Source organism: Lithobates pipiens, unplaced genomic scaffold (assembly GCF_037356315.1).
Source record: "Lithobates pipiens isolate NorthernLeopardFrog02 unplaced genomic scaffold, aLitPip1_a1.2 Scaffold_18, whole genome shotgun sequence".
NCBI classification, from domain to species: domain Eukaryota; kingdom Metazoa; phylum Chordata; class Amphibia; order Anura; family Ranidae; genus Lithobates; species Lithobates pipiens.
In genome coordinates, this window is record NW_027507758.1 from 490,120,326 (window position 1) to 490,139,648 (window position 19,323).

General features: G+C 44.3%; 1 protein-coding gene across 2 annotated transcripts in view; it reads left to right on the forward strand.

The window, feature by feature from the left end:
• RASA2 (RAS p21 protein activator 2) overlaps positions 1-19,323 on the forward strand; it is a 214,396-nt gene that overhangs the window by 160,103 nt on the left and 34,970 nt on the right. For both annotated transcript variants that reach the window (XM_077488567.1, XM_077488568.1), the window contains exons 16-20: positions 7,345-7,431; positions 7,536-7,613; positions 11,938-12,011; positions 12,136-12,242; positions 14,316-14,398. In XM_077488567.1, coding sequence (XP_077344693.1) covers positions 7,345-7,431; positions 7,536-7,613; positions 11,938-12,011; positions 12,136-12,242; positions 14,316-14,398 — 429 coding nt within the window. The remainder of the gene's footprint in view (positions 1-7,344; positions 7,432-7,535; positions 7,614-11,937; positions 12,012-12,135; positions 12,243-14,315; positions 14,399-19,323) is intronic.

Sequence of the window (19,323 nt, forward strand, 5' to 3'; positions counted from 1 at the left end):
CTCCAGCATACCCATATCCCCAGTTCACCGGAAGGCCCTGTTGGTGGCGTTAAGGGATTTGCTGACTCTCGGGGTGATTGTACCGGTTCCGGACTCGGAACGCTTCCAGGGATTCTACTCCAATCTGTTTTTGGTTCCCAACGGAGGGGCCACCGGTAACCCTGCCCCCTCTGACGCACGGTTCCTAGTCGCATGCCTGCAGTTCCATCCTCCCCTGAAAGGCCTGGAGCATCTGGCAAATCTGAGACATTTTGTCTCACAAGCATCGTGGCTACCTCCAATGTCCCAGCCTATGCATACGTCACGATTTGACTTTGGCTATGGCTGGTTTGGAAGGGAAAATAGCCGAGATGTTAGCGTCTTACTCCCAGGAGGTGAAAAAACGCAGCAGACCCCCCTTGACCTTGCAGTGTTAGAGAAACAATGGGCAGATGATATTGGGGTGCCATTGAGAGAAGGAGGTTCAGGTGACTCCTTTTCTGAGAATTCAGCATCTGAAGAACCTTTCTCAACTTCGCAATCTCAGATATTGCTAATTCAATCCCTTACGGCAGGCATATGCAATTAGCGGACCTCCAGCTGTTGCAGAACTATAAATCCCATGAGGCATAGCAAGACTCTGACAGCAACAAGCATGACACCCAGAGGCAGAGGCATGATGGGACTTGTAGTTTTGCAACAGCTGGAGGTCCACTAATTGCATATCCCTGCCTTACAGACTTGGTTTGTTCTGGATATAAGTTACCTCCTGCAGAGATGGAGGATGTTTCCTTCTCCTCTTTGGGTTCGCTAAAACCCTTACAGGGTTGTCGTGCTTTCCCTATGCACCCTTTACTGAAGCAACTGATTTATGCTGATTCTCAAAGAAAAGTTCGACAACTTTGTGGCGAGAACAAGGGATCCACTGGCACTCGGAGTAGATGCATTGGTGACCCCGTGGAATCAGTTTTTCCTGATTTCTGCATCCCCTCCAGTTCAGCTGCTACCACGGCTGCTTCACGGGATAAGGGAAGAAGGGAAGCTGGTAATGCTAGTGGCCCCAGCATGTCCCAGAATACCCTGGTATGCAGGGATCATGAGAATGGCAGTAGGGGAGTCTTTGATTTTTCCAACCCGTCCAGACCTGCTCGCAGGGACCAGTATTCCATCCTGCCTTACAAACGCTAAGTTCAACGGTGTGGCTATTGAAGCCCACATTCTAAAAAATCAGGGGCTTTCAGGTTCGCTAGTAACCACCCTGATTATTGCCAGAAAGCCAGGACCATTTTATTACAGGTTCTGGAAGGCCTACTTCACTTGGTGTGAAACCAAGTGTTGGCATTCTCGTAAGTAGGAAGAATTCTGGCCTTTCTACAATTAGGAGTAGAAATTAAGTTGGCCTTGAGTACAATCAAGGTTCAGATTTCAGCCTTGGCAGTGTTTTTCCAAAGGCCGCTTGCTTCGCACTTTTTAGTCCAGGCATTCATACAAGGCGTAACTCGGATAACTCTGCCAGTTAGAATAACCCTGTACCCATGGGATTTGAATCTGATTTTGTCGGTGTTGCAAAGACAACCCTTTGAACCTATATGGAATATTCCTTTGATCCTTTTGACAAGGAAATTGGTATTCCTATTCGCGATAACCTCTGCAAGAAGAATATCAGATTTGGCTGCTTTCTCCTGTAGAGTCATACTTAATCATTCACAAGGATAAGGTTGTGCCGTGTCTGCATCCAACCTTTTCGCCAAAGGTAGTGTCTGGTTTTCATTTGAATAAAGATGTTTCCTTATCTTCCTTTTTTCCAGAACCTCGTTCTGTAGAAGAAAAATTATTACATTCTCTCGATGTAGTGGAAGTAATTAAAGCCTATCTGAAAGCGACTGCTCAGATAGAGAACTGATGTTTTGTTTGCGTTGCCGGAAGGCCCTAGAAAGGGTCAGGCAGCATCGAAATCTACTGTTGCGAAGTGTATTCGTCAGGTGATTAGTCAGGCTTATGGCCTAAAAAGAAGGGTTCCTCCCTTTAAGATTAAAGTGCCTGCTATCAATGCTTGATGGGCAGTGCATCACCAAGCCTCTGTGGCTCAGATTTGCAAGGCCGCTACTTGGTCGTCAGTACATACATTCACAAGATTTTATCAAACTGATGTAAGATGGCAGGAGGACACTGCCTTAGGGCGCAGTGTGCTGCAGGCAGCAATATAGGTTCTCACGCCTGGCAGCGGCTATTTGCTTGGTGTCTCCCTCCCCTCAGGTGACATTGCTTTGGGACATCCCACATTAGTTATTACTATGGTGCGCTGTGTCCTGTGATGTACGATAAAGAAAATAGGATTTTTATAATGGCTTCCCTGTAAAATCCTTTTCTTGGAGTACATCACGGGACACAGGGGTCCCTCCCCTCTTATTGGGATATGTGTGTGTGTGTATGGGAGGGGTTATATAGGGAGGGGCACTTCCTGTTTCCTTTTTGGTTATACCAGTGTCCATAAAGTGGCCTATAACCCATATAGTTATTAATATGTTGCTTTGTGTCCTGTGATGTACTCCAAGAAAAGGATTTTACAGGTAAGCCGTTATAAAAATCCTATTTTCTTTAATGCGCAAGGAAGAAACCATCTTCGCTAAAAAGGGGGGGCTTAGACCTCAATACAACCTTGTTCTTGTGTAACAAAATAAAAGGTTCCTTACAGGTTAAAGTGGCCAACTCAGACTCTCTTCACTGAGAAAATGACAATAAAAAGGTCACCTTGCACATGATGGGAGGGCTCTGAAGACAGAATCGGTTAGAGATCCCATGGCTATACTGGGGATCGAACAAAAGTCTTCACCAAAGAGTGGAAGGCCAGTGGCCTCTGAAAGAAAACGCCAAGCACCAAAACCTGGCCTTGAGTAGTGTTCAGGGTGGGGTGCTGGTCCAGACCTAACTGCAGAAAGGGCAGGTGTACATCCTGGGATGGCGCTTCCATGCCTCACACCAAGTGAAATACACTGTCCAGATAGTGATAAACCCTGTGAAAGGCAGACTTTCTAGCCTTGGAAAGCCTAGGAATACCCAAATCCCTATCCTTCAGCATTTGGGCTTGAACAGCTAGGCAATCAAAAAGCAGCGACTGTAAAGCGGGAAGGTAAATGTTGCGGCACATGTGAGGAAGGGGCTGAGGAGAAAGCATAAATCAAACAAAACTGATCCCACAGTGTCACCAGGGCATGGACTAGAAAGGCCAAAGGGTACCTGGAGACAAACCTGGACAGTTTGCTGTTGGATCTAGAGGCCAGGAGGTCCACATCTGTCAACCCCTACTTATGAGAGTTTTTGAAATACTACCTAGTGGAGAGACCATAGCCTGGAGTCCAGATGCTGTTGACTGAGGAAGTCAGCCTGCCAATTTGCCACCCCAGGATTGTGGACTGCAGACATGATATTCTACCCAGTGTAGAATTTGCTTAGACTCCTTGAAGGTCATTCGGTTTCTGGTTCCTCCTTGGTGTTTGAGGTAGGCCACTGCCGCGACTTTCAGTCTGGATCGGATGGCCTTGCAGTTGAGAGGTCCAGTTCAAAACCGACAAATGGATGGCCTGTATTGCCAGAATATTGATCAGGAGGCAGGCTTCCTCTTTTGAGTCGGTCACTGATGAGGATTTCTAGGACTTTACTCAAGCCTGTCGGGATGGCGTTTATCATGAAGACCTGTGTCAGGATAGAAAAATGTTCCTGGCTCCATCGCCAGACTAGAGAGGGATTGGTTCAGTGCTAGACCGATCTGCAGCAGCAGGTGAATCCAGCGGTCCAAAGAAACTGTCTTTTGTCTCACACAGCCAAAATGATGAGTTGCAATGGCCTGGAGTTGAACTGGGCATAAAGAACCACTTTAAAGTGGCCCATCATCGTGCCCAAGACACGTTTGAACGTAGGGGTGGAATGGCCCCTGGACTGAAGCCTGAATGTGAGAGCAGGGAGTCAATTTTTTTCCTGAGCGAAGAAAATCTGGACTTGGCTGTACCCAGAAGACCTACAAACCATGAGTCGGTTCCAGTGTCGACCTCTGGATGATCAGAATTTATTCAAACCTCTGCAGGGTTTGTCTAACAATGCCTGAGCTGACCATTCCTGAAGGAAAAGGTAATTAAAGTATCCCATAATGGGAGTTCCTTATGAGCGAAGCAGGGCAAGCACAGGGGCCAGCACCTTGGTGAAAACCCATGGTGCAGTGGACAGTCCAAAGGCAAGGGTCACAAACTGATAGTCTCAAGTGATCACAGCAAAACACGAAGCAATGATACACTGAAAAAAAAAGGGATATGTAAATAAGTCTACTTTTATGTCCACATCCTGTAGTCCTTGATCTGTGACTGATCGCATTGATTCCATGCAGAAATTTTTGACCCATAAAGAGTAGAGAACCTTTAAATCCAAAAGAATGTCCATAATTGCCTTTGTAACTGTGATCAGGTTGGATTAGAACCCCTGAAAACATTCCCCCTCTTGGAAAAAAAAAAAAGGTAATAATGCCACAATTTACACGTTTTTGCAAGGCAGCATAGAGGTCTGCATGCTTTTCCGGAGACCCTTAAACGAGAAGAGGTTAGACTGCAAATCTTGTGACCTTCGGAGACCATGTGTGGGACACAGTAGTCTGAAATGTCGGATCCTTACAGGGCCAAAAAAGCCAGCAGCTATTCCCCACTTCGAGAAGTGGGTCATCCCCCTCATTGCAATGAGGATTCACCCTGGGGCTTTTTGGTGGAGTGGGTGTCCCAGCTTGGACTTGTCTGAGAGAAATGATAGGAGCTCTTCTTTGTTGCTGAACAAGCCAGCTTTCTTGGCTAAAGCTTGGCTTTCTTCTGCTGAGGCAATAGGGTGCTATATTCCCCTTTTGATCATCTTGATAATTGGCTCTAGGGACATACTAAAATGTTTCTCTTCACAAGGCATGCAAAACTGATGCTTCTTTTCAAAGCTCCTGTGCAGCCCAGCATTTGAGCCAAAGGGTCCTTCACATACAAACCTTTTGGGGGCTTATCTGGGACAGCGGGCTCATGAGCTCCAGCAGCCCATCCACGCAGTACAATAGGGCTGTCTGCATGAGCTGCAGTTGTTGGAACAGATGTTTCAGAGTACAGAACCTGGATCTCTGCAATGTCTGCAGCCCATACACTCAAGGTCTGACAGACGGACATGGCTGCAAATAGCAGTCAGTAAGACAGGGCCTGTAAAGGCTTTAAAGACTGGACCTTACATGCTGGGGCATCCTCAAAAGGGAAAGTCTGTCTTAAGACCAGAAATGGATAATCTGCCACCCTGTCAGGAGTATGCCAATCGTGGTGCAGCTCTGGCTGTACCATTGAGTCATCAGTGAAAGCATTAACTGGCTGAGGATTCTTACTGTAACCCATGCTCGTAGCCCTAGGTGTAGTGGACTCTTTTTGCTGCAGGTCTAGATGTGTAAACTGCGTCCACTAAGAATAAGATGGTGTATTTGAGCTTAGAAGTTATATATGCAGACTGAGACTCCTTGCACCGTGGCACCCCTATAGAAATGGTGTCGTCCTCCATATCTCTTACAGACTATACAGAAACATCAGCTGGTACAAGGAAATGAATGTATGAAGAGCTTTTTTCCTTTTCGCTCATTTGAGCACTTACAACAGAATTTTGCCTTCCACAGATCTGAATTCAAATCAAATACTTGCAAGTACGGCACTCTTTTCTAACATCTTAACCCAAGTTGTGGAACTGGCTAAATCCCCATTTGAAAACCTATGCTGGGAGGCCTCTAGAGATAGGGGGGCTATCTCAATCATATACCAGTACCTTAGCGACCGCAATACTATGACCAAATCAACAGCTATGACAGGATGGGGGGGCGGAGACCAGGAAATCTCTGCAGAAAACTGGCAGGACATAGTCTCCAATATGCATAAATGCACGCGCTCTGTCTCTATCAAAGAGACTGTAGTCAAATTACGTACCCGCTGGTACTATTCCCCTGGCAGGTTGCACAGAATTTACCACTGGTTCCTGACACATGCTTCAGAGGCTGTAGTGACAGGGGTACTCTCCTAAACACAGTCTGGAGCTGCACTATTTTGAGATCCTTGTGGCAAAAAAACTCCTCGCTGGTACGCCAAATAACAGGAGTACCTGTGACCCTGACTTATGTGCATTTTATTTGCAGAACTCCCAGAGGTCTCCACCCCCCCCCCCCCCCCCCCCCAAAAAAAAAAACTAGCACATATGCTTTTTCGTGCTATCCAATGGGCTGTCTCCCTAAACTGACGATGTCCCTCGTTACCATGGTCACAGGTGCTCCTCCCCATGGAGTCTATTAGATTAATGGAAAGGGTGCATCACACTCTAATGGACTCCATGCACATCTTTGACTGTAAATTGGGAAAATTGGTCAGCTTACCAAACATAAACTATGTTTGGGGAAATCCTTGTACTCATTTCTAATAACTAGATAGGTTTGTGGTCCTTCATGATAATGTATCCAGTTCCGATGGTAATATTACATGGATATTCTTGACCTAATCATACCTTACAAGTACTCGCTTATCTTACCTCACAGATGCAATCTTGTGTAATCAAATTATTTCTTATTTGTTTTTGTTTTGTTTTTTCTTATTCTGTTATTGTGTAATCTTTCATTTTGTTAAAGTGATTATGAGAGATGTATATTTGCACAATTTTATCAGGTTTCTGGACTGTACTTGCCAATCTCTCTGTGCCTATACATTTTGTACTTGCCTGAAATACCTCCATAAAACGTTTGTAAACAAAAAACAGACAGGCCTTCCAGATCTTGCAGCATCTTCAAAAATTTGCCACGCTGAAAGTTTACACACCATTTGTTCACTGTTGATTTATGATGGCCACTGATCACCCAATGTTTCCAGTATATGCTGATGAATTTCCTTTGGAACTTCACGATGCCTCGTAGTTCAATGTTTGTAAATTCCGTCGCCTTCTCTGCCATGGATCATTCAATTACCTGCAACAATTGAGAAAATAGAGCTCCAATCCTCCAAATTGGCATAATATATGAAATGTCACTCTTTACAACTACAATAACAAAACTGATGTTACATATTGGGAAAGGGGTCGGGCCCAGAACTTTTCAGCCCCCCTCATATGTTATGTTTTAATGTAAAATATTTGTTACTATTAACATACCTTGAGCAATCCCTTTTTTTCTAAAATCAAGACCCATAATGTGGTTTGGAGGTGTTCTTCCCCAAAAGAGATTGTAAATATTCAGTCATAGCTTAAGTTACCCAGATTAGTACCGTTACATGGGTAAATTTTGTCTTTTTTTTTTTTCTGTGAGAGGTAACCTATTGCACCTTTCTCTCATTTCAGGATGTGGCAACATCACGTATTTTGACTCTCATTTCCAAAACCATCCAGACTCTTGGGAGTGTAGGCAATTTAGCAAAAAGCAAAACTGTACGTCTTTTTATTTTTTTTTAATTTTTTTTTTTAAGCATGGTCTGTCTTGCGAACATGATTTATAACTTTACCATACGTAATCATCTGCTCTGTCTATTCAGTCTAGCTTCAAAGAGCCCTTTATGTGTGATTTCTACAAGATGTTTGAAGAAGAAACTTACACAGCTGATGCTAAAAAGGTTTGTTGATCTTGACTATATTGGGAATCCTCAGTTAAATTTTTTTGGTTGTTGCAGTCAAATGCACCTATATGGGTTATGTTTCTTTAGAACTGGCATTGTCCCAAGTGTAGCTTCATTAAAGGGGTTGTAAAGGTAAATTTTTTATTTTCTGCATAGGTTCCTTTAAGCTAGGGCATTGTTGGTTCACTTACCTTTTCCTTTGATTTCCCTTCTAAATGTTTTTTTTCTTTGTCTGAATATCTCACTTCCTGTTTCTCCTCAGTAAACTTCTCACCATCATCCGAGCTGGTGGTTAGTCAGCCAGAACAGCTAACTGAACAGCTTACTGAGGAGGAACAGGAAGTGAGAAATTTAGACAAAGAAAACAAAGAAAAAAAACATTTAGAAGGGAAATCGAAGGAAAAGATAAGTGAACCAACAATGCACTATCTTATAGGAACCTATGTAGAAAATAAAAAAATTACCTTTACAACCCCTTTAAACATTTGATGACTGCATACAATAAATCGAGTTCCTATAAAATACCACTTGGGGCATATGGTAGATCTGTGTTAGGTGGGCAGGTAAAGATTTCTACATACAAAGCTAAGACCTTAGATTACAGTGGCACTAGAAAGTCATGTTTCTACAGCCAGGCCAGTAGCTAAGCATAGGGTGCAGATCTTGGAAATGTGATCACTGGGACAATTAGGTGAGTTAGAAGTGAAAAACAAATTTGGTAAAGTCAGAAGATGTTTACCAATTTACTTGCCTTACTTTTAGAGCTGTGTTGCTTATTTAAAAGTAAATGTTTGTCCATAAACAAGTTTTGCTGTATGTTATATAAATAAGTAGGACCTAAATATATGTTTTAGTTAGGTCTCTCAAATGAAACAAATTTTAATGAAGGGGTGGGTATACCTGCTGAGCATCGTCGCATGTTGATAGAAACTGGCCGACATTTGGCCCGTGTGTACTGCAGCCGATTCGACAGAAGCCGGGCGAAAAAGGTCTTTCCTGACTGGCTCCCCATTAGCGCTCTCCGCCAATGGCGAAGAGCGGTGGCTGGTATGTTCTGGTAGGGGGGGCCCTTCCCCCTCTCAGAACACAATAGAACAGCAAGGGAGATCAGTATACTAACATCGGATTGACCTGAGCTGTCAGTTTTTTTTTTTTTCGTTACTGTAAACTGGCTATAAATTGGGTCCAGCTCAAAGCAGTGCTATATCTGTCCTGTGATAAAGGCGAAAAGAGCAAGGAAGCCTACGGAGTCCTGCCGCTTTGTGTGGGAGAATCCAGTGAGCATGTCCCTACCCTGTGAGAGAGTACAGAGAAAGCATCTGTATGTGTAAAGAGAATGTGTGTGTGTGTGTGTGTGTGATGAAATTGGCCCTGTATGAGAGAGAAATTTGTGAGTGCCCTTATTCTACATGTTATTGGCCATGCAGAGCTGTGCAGGTAAGTTTCTTACCTTTGCTGCCTTTCCACTGAGTCTTCCAGTTAATTGGTTTTACGTGACCTGTGGTTACACTTTTAGAACCAGGGGACTCCTGTGATCTGAAAGAAGAGTGGGGGAAAATTTACTTAACATGACAGACTATGACTATTGGTGATTATGAAGTCAGCCACCCCCTTTCCCTACTCACAGAAATCTTCTGGTTATCTAACTCTGAGGAACATCAAATGTCTAAATTCACTTAGGAGTTTTACTTAGAAGATCAGATTAATTTGATCAGTTTTTACTTCCTATTTATCGTCCCGTTTTTTTTTTTTTTTTTTTTACGATTCTAATACTAATGACAGTGTTTAGTGGTGTTAGAATTAGGGATGCATCGAATGGGTTTTTTGGTGCCGAAACCGATACCAAAAATAAATCTTCCTTGATCCCGAAACCCATACCGAAACAGTACCGATACTGAAATTTACTGTTTTTAAAAAATATTTTTATCCAGGAGATGGTCAGAGACTGGGGACATGCTACAGGAGATGGCCCGAGACTGGGGACATGCTACAGGAGATGGCCCGAGACTAGGGACATGCTACAGGAGATGGCCCGAGACTGGGGACATGCTACAGGAGATGGCCCGAGACTGGGGACATGCTACAGGAGATGGCCCGAGACTGGGGACATGCTACAGGAGATGGCCCGAGACTGGGGACATGCTACAGGAGATGGCCCGAGACTGGGGACATGCTACAGGAGATGGCCCGAGACTGGGGACATGCTACAGGAGATGGCCCGAGACTGGGGACATGCTACAGGAGATGGCCCGAGACTGGGGACATGCTACAGGAGATGGCCCGAGACTGGGGACATGCTACAGGAGATGGCCCGAGACTGGGGACATGCTACAGGAGATGGCCCGAGACTGGGGACATGCTACAGGAGATGGCCCGAGACTGGGGACATGCTACAGGAGATGGCCCGAGACTGGGGACATGCTACAGGAGATGGCCCGAGACTGGGGACATGCTACAGGAGATGGCCCGAGACTGGGGACATGCTACAGGAGATGGCCCGAGACTGGGGACATGCTACAGGAGATGGCCCGAGACTGGGGACATGCTACAGGAGATGGCCCGAGACTGGGGACATGCTACAGGAGATGGCCCGAGACTGGGGACATGCTACAGGAGATGGCCCGAGACTGGGGACATGCTACAGGAGATGGCCCGAGACTGGGGACATGCTACAGGAGATGGCCCGAGACTGGGGACATGCTACAGGAGATGGCCCGAGACTGGGGACATGCTACAAGAGATGGCCCGAGACTGGGGACATGCTACAGGAGATGGCCCGAGACTGCGGACATGCTACAGGAGATCAATGCAGCCTCATCAGTGCACATCATAAGCAGCCTCACTGTGCCCAGCAGCCTATCAGTGCCCGTCATGTAGCCTGCCTGTGCCTCACCAGTGCATATAAACATACACATATAAAAACACGCACATATAAACATATGCACATATATAAACATATACACATATAAACATATAAACATATGCACACAAACCTACACAAACATACACACATATAACACATACATGCGCGCACACACACACACACAACACACATACATAACACACTTGCATATAAACATGCACACATATAACACACACATATAACACACACACACACAGGCATACAAACACCTATATATAGAGAGTCTTTTTAAAAATCGGCAGGTGTAGCTCTGTACCTTAATCTCCATGCTGGGTACTGCACTGTAGGGGGAGGCAGAGAGCACAGCACACACTGCTAGACTTCTTTCCCTTGCTTTCACTTTCACAGTAAACAGTGTGCCCGAGCTCCTGCACAGCCAATTTACACATCGGCTGAGGAGCCATATGCAGCCACCGCTGGGGAGAGGGGGACTTTACAGCGAGACCCCACGGGCTGCCTGCATTATGGCTGAGGAGGGAGGGGAGCAGGAGAGAGTAAAGACGGAATGACACCCCCGTGATGGGCAGCACCAGGGGTGGGGCCAAGCCCAGCAGGCCCCACCCCATTTTTGGCACCAGTATCAGCGAAAATTCTCATTCTGCTTTTTGCCGAAAGGGCCATTTTCGGCCGATATGTTTCGGCGGCTGAAATTTCGGTGCATCTCTAGTTAGAATTTTTAATATCTTATGTACTCTTAAGTTAAATATGTTGGACTGCGCACTGATTTGAATATATTTCCTCCCCCCAATTGGTTCTGTATAATGTAGGATAAATAATTGTGGAGTCAGACTACAGGAGAGTGATGGTTGTCTCTGAGCTACGGCCCGTGGGCCAAATGCAGCTCTTTGCTTGTCTTTATGTGGCCCTTAGGGCACTATTCCCTGTCCCCTTACCACCAACAAGGAGGCACTATTCCTTCCACTGACACCAACAATGGACATTTTTCCTTCCACTGACAAAGATGGGGCACTACTCCTTCCCAATACTTCCAATGATGAGGCACTACTTCTTCCACTAATACCAATGATGGGACACTATTTCTCCTTCAGCTGACTACAGACAATGTAATTTTTTTTTTTTTTTTTTTTTGTTACTCCCACCTGATGCTGGGGCATTTTCTACTCCCACTGGCCACTCCGGCCCCCCTAAAGTCTGAAGGACCTTAAACTGCCCCTTTGTTTAGAAAGTTTGGAGATCCTTGCTCTAGAGGAAGGGAATTAGACATAAATTACCCCATGCTGAAGCCCATCAGTAAAGTCTTGGACAGACTTTTGAAACTGAAGGATTATGCATTCACAAAAGCCAATCTGATGCTAGAAGAGTGGTTGTGCATGTTTGCTGCAGACTGAAGCCTTGCTTTGATAAGGTCATCATTGTAACGCTACTCTTCCTCTCCAGTTTTTAGAGGAAATATCATCAACTGAAAGTAAAGAGCCAAGCGGAGTGAGTGAGTCTGTCATTCTCAAAGATGGGTAAGGAAAGAAATTAATTTGTGGCTTCAATTTGGTAAACAGAAAGCTGGTACCTTTTAGAACAGTAATTGACCACTTGCTTCTTGGTTAGCAAAAAAAATATTTTTTTTCCTTCTCTCTATAGAGAGCTGAATAAACGTGCCCAAGGTCGAACGCGTATTGGAAAGAAGAATTTTAAAAAACGCTGGTTTTCACTTACAAGTCGAGAATTTTCATACCACAAGCAGAAAGGTAAATGTGATGTTACTGCATGGGTCCACAAGCTGGCCATCTATGACCGCTTACAGTTCCTATAACAAGCATTCACCTGTTCTATTTTGCCAAAGAAAAATTAACCCAGTGGATTTCTTACACACTTTGCAGATATCTTTTTACATTTGAAATGAGCCTGTTTTGTATTGATCAGTGTCCAAAAACAAGTGCATCTAAAACTCAAACTTTTTTACTAAGTTCATGGTAAATTAGGGAAGGGTTAAGGGTTTTTTGTTTTTTTAACTTTGTGTCCCTGTTGGGAAGTGTCACAAATTTGCCTGATCATTACTGTCATGGGACTGAGATATAAAAAAACAAAAAAAATGTAGGTAGTTTATCAGCCAAAGATCTGAGGATGAAAGTACCACATCCCAGAATATACAAAATACTTAGAAACACATGGATGGGATTTTTAAGGTACCAACATTTTATTCCTAAAATCACAATTTTATTGTAAATATTCAAAAGTAAAAGAAAATCATTTTTAAAACCATCAGTAAATTCAGTGTGTGTACAGTAATTTCTACTCAACATGTTTCGCCATTCAAATGACTTCATCAGGAGACTTGTGAAGTACTGTACAGAATGCCACTACAATCAGAAAAAAATCACATGTAAATTACATATATTCTAACATTTAGTATGCAAACTACATCAGTATATTTGTACATCAACCAAATATCAATTCATATAATAAAAATCATGATCAATAAGTCATCTGATGGGGTGATTGCCCTTCAGATGGGTTTAGGTATACCTTCAAACCCTTCTAGAGCAATAAAACATGAAAACTTCCAAAGAGGTATTTTATCACTTTATTTACAATATGGCAGTTACAACAGAAGGAATCTTCTTAGGCACATTGTCAAAATGTCATACCATTCTGTACCATCTGAAGAGTATAATAATCCAGTGGGCAATTCCATCATATTCCTCATTTACGCCTACACCATTTAAAAACGGAACGGATATGGCAGCTCCTATAGTGGTATCCTTAGTTTTTTAAATAAAGCTTTATCAAAGATGACCCTCAAGATTCCCCTATTTGTAAACTTAAATACAAGTTCACTTTCAGTTATGTCATGTATTTGCACAACCTCAGTGAGTGCAACTATCTATTTTAAATGCTTACCTTCCTCTCTGTTCCTGGAAATACACTCACCCATAGGAATGAATTAGTTCTTGGAAATGTGTGGCTACTAAGAAGAGAAGTTGGCAGAGATGCATTTGCTGGAAAGGTTGTGCAGCTTCAAGTAGGATTGCACAGTGAATATTGCTGCAATAGGGAGGAAGGAGAGGGTTTTACGATGGCAGACTGTACTCAGAATAGTTGGCCGATTAAGTATAAAACAATTTAATAAAAAAATTGCATCTGTTATCTAGAGATCTTTGCTTTAATCTGTCAGCTATTCCAGGTCCTGAAACACTTCTGCTGTCAGAAAAGCATTCTAGATTTGCACTGATGCTTGCTTGTTCATTGAATCACTATGTAATAAAACAAGGATAAGGAAAGCCGAAATCGTGCATATTCAAAAACAAGTCAGTAATGGCTCCTATATCTGTTCCAACAGGTTCTCTTAAATGACCCTGTCACTTGTTTATCCAGAGAATAAAACCCTGTAATAATAGAAGGGTTATGTTTGCCCCACCAGCAGTCGACAAGGGAATGCTTTACGCGTTTTCAGAACTGGAACTTCGCGGCTAGTGTTTTATTTTTCTGACACATTGGAGATCTTTATGGCTTCACAGTGTAATACTAGTATTTTCTAATTATTTTGAGGGTCTGCGTTGTCCTCCTTAATCCTGTGACCACAGCAGTATATTCTTGGTATGGTTTATCTCATTTGTTACTCTGTGTATATCCTATAAAAGTTTTACTAGTCAAGTAACCTCTGTGACAAACTGATTACCCTATTTTTACTTTTATTAAAGGGTATGCAGACAGCTCCAGAAGTAGTTTGTTGCATCGGTTCTATTACCTCAGTGTAAAAGAACTGGATATACCTTATTTTGGTTTTGGCACTAATCTAGTAATCATTTTGTTTTTGCCAGATAAAGAGGCAATGTTTCGTATTCCTATTAAAAATATATTGGCTGTGGAGAAGCTGGATGAAAATGCCTTTAATAAGAACAATGTAAGTACCTAACCTAATCATTTTTTTATTTTATTCAAAATACAGCTCTTAAATATAAATGACAGTGAAAAATATTAGATTGTGTATCAACAATACTAAATAAAGTTGTAATAAAGTCCACCACGTGAGTTGTAAATCATAAAAAGCCTGGTATCAAATGTCAATGGATCAGCATTTCTAAGGCCGCGTACACACGCGGGGACTGTTCGCTGAAACTGTCCGCTGAAACCAAGTTTCAGCGGACAGTCCGCCCGTGTGTGGGCTTTCAGTCCGCTGAACAAGGTTTTTCGGAAATTCCGAAAAACTGTCCGCTGAAACCTTGTTTCAGCGGACAGTCCCCGCGTGTGTAGGCTTGTTCGTCAAACAAAGTTGCGCGCATGCTCAAAGGATTTTCACGCCGAAAGTTATAATGCAGTGTATAGGACGTCGTATTTTTCGTCCCGTCGTACGTGCCGTTCACGTCATCGCGCACGGTTTCAGCAAACTGTTCGTCCGTCGTGTGTGGCCATGTTCGTCCATGCTAATTTTGAGCGGACTGTTTGCCGAAACTGTTTGACGGACAAAGTTGGGCGAACAGTCCCCGCGTGTGTACGCGGCCTAAGACATCTTTAGGCTAATAGCATCAATAAAGACCTGTTGAGAAGGAATGTTGAAAAAGAGGAAAATCTTGTGAAGATACCGCCACCAATTGCATGAAGGCTTACTGGAGATAATGGACTTAAAGGACATATACCTCTTAAGTCAACCAGGCTTCACAAGATTTTCCTCTTTTTCAACATTCCTTCTCAACATGTCTTCATTGATGCTATTTGCCTAAAGATGTCTTAGAAATGCTGATCCATTGACATTTGATTCCAGGCTTTTTATGATTTACTACAACTCACGTGGTGGACTTTATTGCACATTTATTTAGTATTGATACACAATCTAATATTTTTCACTGTCCTTTAGATTAAATTTTTTTCTTTTTGGTATTTGTGCCGTTTGTCTTTGGCTGTGCTGGCTGCTTAAACTTTTTATTTAACAGCGCGGTTTATGCTTTTGATATATTTTTGAACCACACAAGAACTTATGACAGTTAAAATAAATTGAAAGGTATATCACTAGAAGATATACAGTCATGAATCTCCTTACTATCTATACAACTCAGTTTTATGAATATTAGATCATACATGCATAGCTTTAAATATTAGCAGCTGAATTAATCCTCAGATTTTTATTATTAAACTTACTTTTACTTTTTTTTACTTTTTCTCTTATATTCACCGACCGACACAGCTCCTCTTAGCCATTGGGTTGTTATGCCACCTTTAGGAGAATACTAGGCATTACATGTTATGTAAAACAGAACTTTCCAGTTTCACCCAAGAGGCGGTCCCTTAAGTAACAACCCTCCAGCCTGCCATGCAGTCATCCGTTTTATTTTGCCTAGGAAAGGAGAAGGACCTAGGAACCCTGACGGGCCCATCGGAAGAAGCTTGGCTTTTTGCGCAAGATGATATATCCTGTGATCTGCTATCAACAGCTGGCTGGGTGACAGGCTGGATACCCTTATCCTTGTAGTCTCCCCAGCCTGGCCATGGAGCGTGTGCAGATCACAGCTCCGCACTAGGCCGGCCACAATGAAACCTCAGCTCCAGAGGTGGTTGTGAGCTTTTATGCTCTGGGGCACACATATGACCGGGCTACTGATGTCTGTATCACAGTGTGCCAGGCCAGCGGCCACCCTGTACTGATCAGAGAGTGGGTCTGTAATGGAATGTCTCCCAGCTCTTCAGGACTGGTAAGTACTGCTCTCCCTGCCTTGGTGGGGCTGAGCAGCTGGGCATTCCCTGGGAGGTCGATTCGGGGGTCCCTCACCTCCCTCTCTTCTCTCCCTGTCCCTATCTTCCCTCCTCCCTCCCTGTGTGGGATGCTGCAGAGCGGTGTGTGCGTCTGTGCAGGGGCTCTCTGGGGGGGCTCTCACCTGGGGGGGGGGGGTGCTGCACTTGCTGGCTGTGTCCTGAGTCCTGTTTTATCATGTCCCTGGAAGGTGCCTGTGAGGCTGTACCTCTGTCCTTTGCAGCGCTGTTTCACTGCCATTGTTTCTCTCCGCCCCTCATGGGTTTTTGCATTGGCGGCCATCTTAGTTGTGGGCAAGGGAAAGAATGCTCTCCTGGGCTTCGGTGGCCATTTTCCCTGTGATTTGTCCTTATACTGCATGCCGGCGACCATTTTCTGGAAACCTGAACACGTTTTTTTTTTTCAGTGTTCTCTAGTGGCAGCATGTGTCTGCTATGGCGGCCATTTCCCCTGTGTTTTATGTCCTTATACTGGATGCTGGACGGCCATTTTCTTTGAGCCTGAGCACATTGCAGCATGGTTTCAGTGCCATTAGCAGCAGCTTCCACCGACACAGAGCTGATTCCTCTGCACCTGGGAGCCAACAGACTACAGGCACTACCTGCTGGATAGCGCAGAACCTTTCAGGGTGGCGAGTCCTGCGGGAATGAACCCCTTCAGCCAGCAGCAGTAAGGAGGGTGGGACCATCACTGTCCTAAGTCCTCTTCGGGTGGCAGACAGGAAACTGGTGTTTCTTCCCCCGAAATCCAGGCAATTGCAACCGGTTTACGCTAAATATACGTGAAAATTGAAGTGAAAAACTCAATACAAATCACAAAGAAAATGCAAATCAAAAAAACATCCTGTGTAAAGTTCAATCAAGAAAAAAAGGATTCTTTGTAATCAGGGAATCTTAGTTCCAAAAAGAAGCCAGCGAACAGGAAAATCAATCCTTTTTATACGAATACAGTGGAATCTTCCTGACTTTGCCATTATCACATCCAGATCTGAAAAAGGTTTGACTCTTACCGCAATGGGTGGACTCCAAACCAGCGGAGTTGTTAGCGCGAGCAGACAGCCCTCTGCGGGGTTCTTTTGCGTGTATTCCGTTCCAATGTACTACTGAGGGCATGGATAGATGCGGATCATTCGAAGGTAACCAGCCTAGATCGAAAAGTTCCAGAAACCGTCGTACCTCCTGCTTCTCCTCTTGGTCACCGTAGAGAAAGGCAAAGTGGCCGTCCGATCTCCCTGTATGCCTGGAGTTATCTAAAGCTCCCCAGCGAATCGTCGGATGCCAAGGTTTTTCAATGTGCAAACCTGGGTAGTGGTGACTGAGCCTGGAGCTAAAACGAAGAGCTCTTGTCTGTTCGGGAGCCAGGGAAAGACTCGCTGGGGAGCTTTCGATAACTCCAGGCATACAGGGAGATCGGACGGCCACTTTGCTTTCTCTACGGTGACCAAGAGGAGAAGCAGGAGGTACGACGGTTGCCGGAACTTTTCGATCTAGGCTGGTTACCTTCGAATGATCCGCATCTATTCATGCCCTCAGTAGTACACCGGAACGGAATACACGCAAAAGAACCCCGCAGAGGGCTGTCTGCTCGCGCTAACAACTCCACTGGTTTGGAGTCCACCCATTGCGGTAAGAGTCAAACATTTTTCAGATCTGGATGTGATAGTGGCAAAGTCAGGAGGATTCCACTGTATTCGTAAAAAGGATTGATTTTCCTGTTCGCTGGCTTCTTTTTGGAACTAAGATTCCCTGATTACAAAGACTCCTTTTTTTTCTTTATTGAACTTTACACAGGATGTTTTTTTGATTTGCATTTTCTTTGTGATTTGTATTGAGTTTTTCACTTCAATTTTCACGTCTATTTAGCGCAACTTTATGTATAATTTTTCTGATTTGACCCATATTTTGATAGATGGTTTTTAGTTGCAGCTCTCAGGTTTGCCCTAAGCGCGATATTTTTGTTTTGTTTTTATAGTAATTGCAACCGGTTTGCCTGTGGAATGCACAGTGCCCTTGGACACCTTGTCGGCGGCCCTCAATTCATTCGTTGCCAAGATGGAGGCGGTGCGTGGGCGCAAAGGTGCTAAAAAGCTGGTCACCCCAGATTGGCCTCTGCGGCCTTGGTACACAGACCTAGTGCGGCTGGTGGCAGACTCCCCCTGGCGACTTCCGTTACTAGAGGACCTTCTGTCTCAAGGTCCAATTCTACATCCTGCTTTACCATCACTGGCTTTAATGGTATGCCTATTGAGGGCCAGGTGTTGAGGATCCAGGGTCTGTCGGACTCGGTGATCCCCACTATGTTGAGAGCATGGAAATCCTCTTCTAGGAAGATTTATCATCGTACCTGGAAGGCTTACATCTCCATGTGTGAGGAGAAAGCCATCCGCACTCCTTTTCTATATCCAGGATCCTGCTGTTTTTTCAGTAGACTAGAAATTGGCGTTGAGCACCATTAAAGGACAAATATCAGCCTTGGCTGTTTCCCCCCCCCCCCAACGACCCCTGGCGTCTCACTCACTGAGTGCCTTTGTTCAAGGGGTGCAACATGTAGTCCCTCCAGTGCGTCCACCGTTACCACCGTGGGATCTGAACCTGGTGTTATCGGCGCTGCAAAAAACGCCATTTGAAAATATCAGAGAGATCCCTCTGTTGGCTCTTTCTGGGAAAGTGGTCTTTCTACATAGTTATATAGTAAGGATGAATAAAGACACCAGTCCATCCAGTTCAACCTGAATGAGTGTCTACAATTGTCCCTATCCCTGTACATTGCACACTCACATCGGTCCCTACCCTCAAGGAGCCCACAGTCCAAGGTCCCCATTCATATACTAGGGCCAATTTTAGGCGGAAGCCAATTAACCTACCTGCATGTCTTCAGAGTGTTGGAGGAAACCCACGCAGGCACAGGAAGAACATGCAAACTCCAGGCAGGTAGTGTCGTGTTTGGGATTCGAACCAGCGACCCTTCTTACTGCTAGGCGAGAGTGCTAACCACTACACCACTGTGACGCCAACTACACCACTGTGCCGTCTTCCTAGTGGCCATTACATCGGCCAGGAGGGTTTTGAAACTGACGGCCTTGT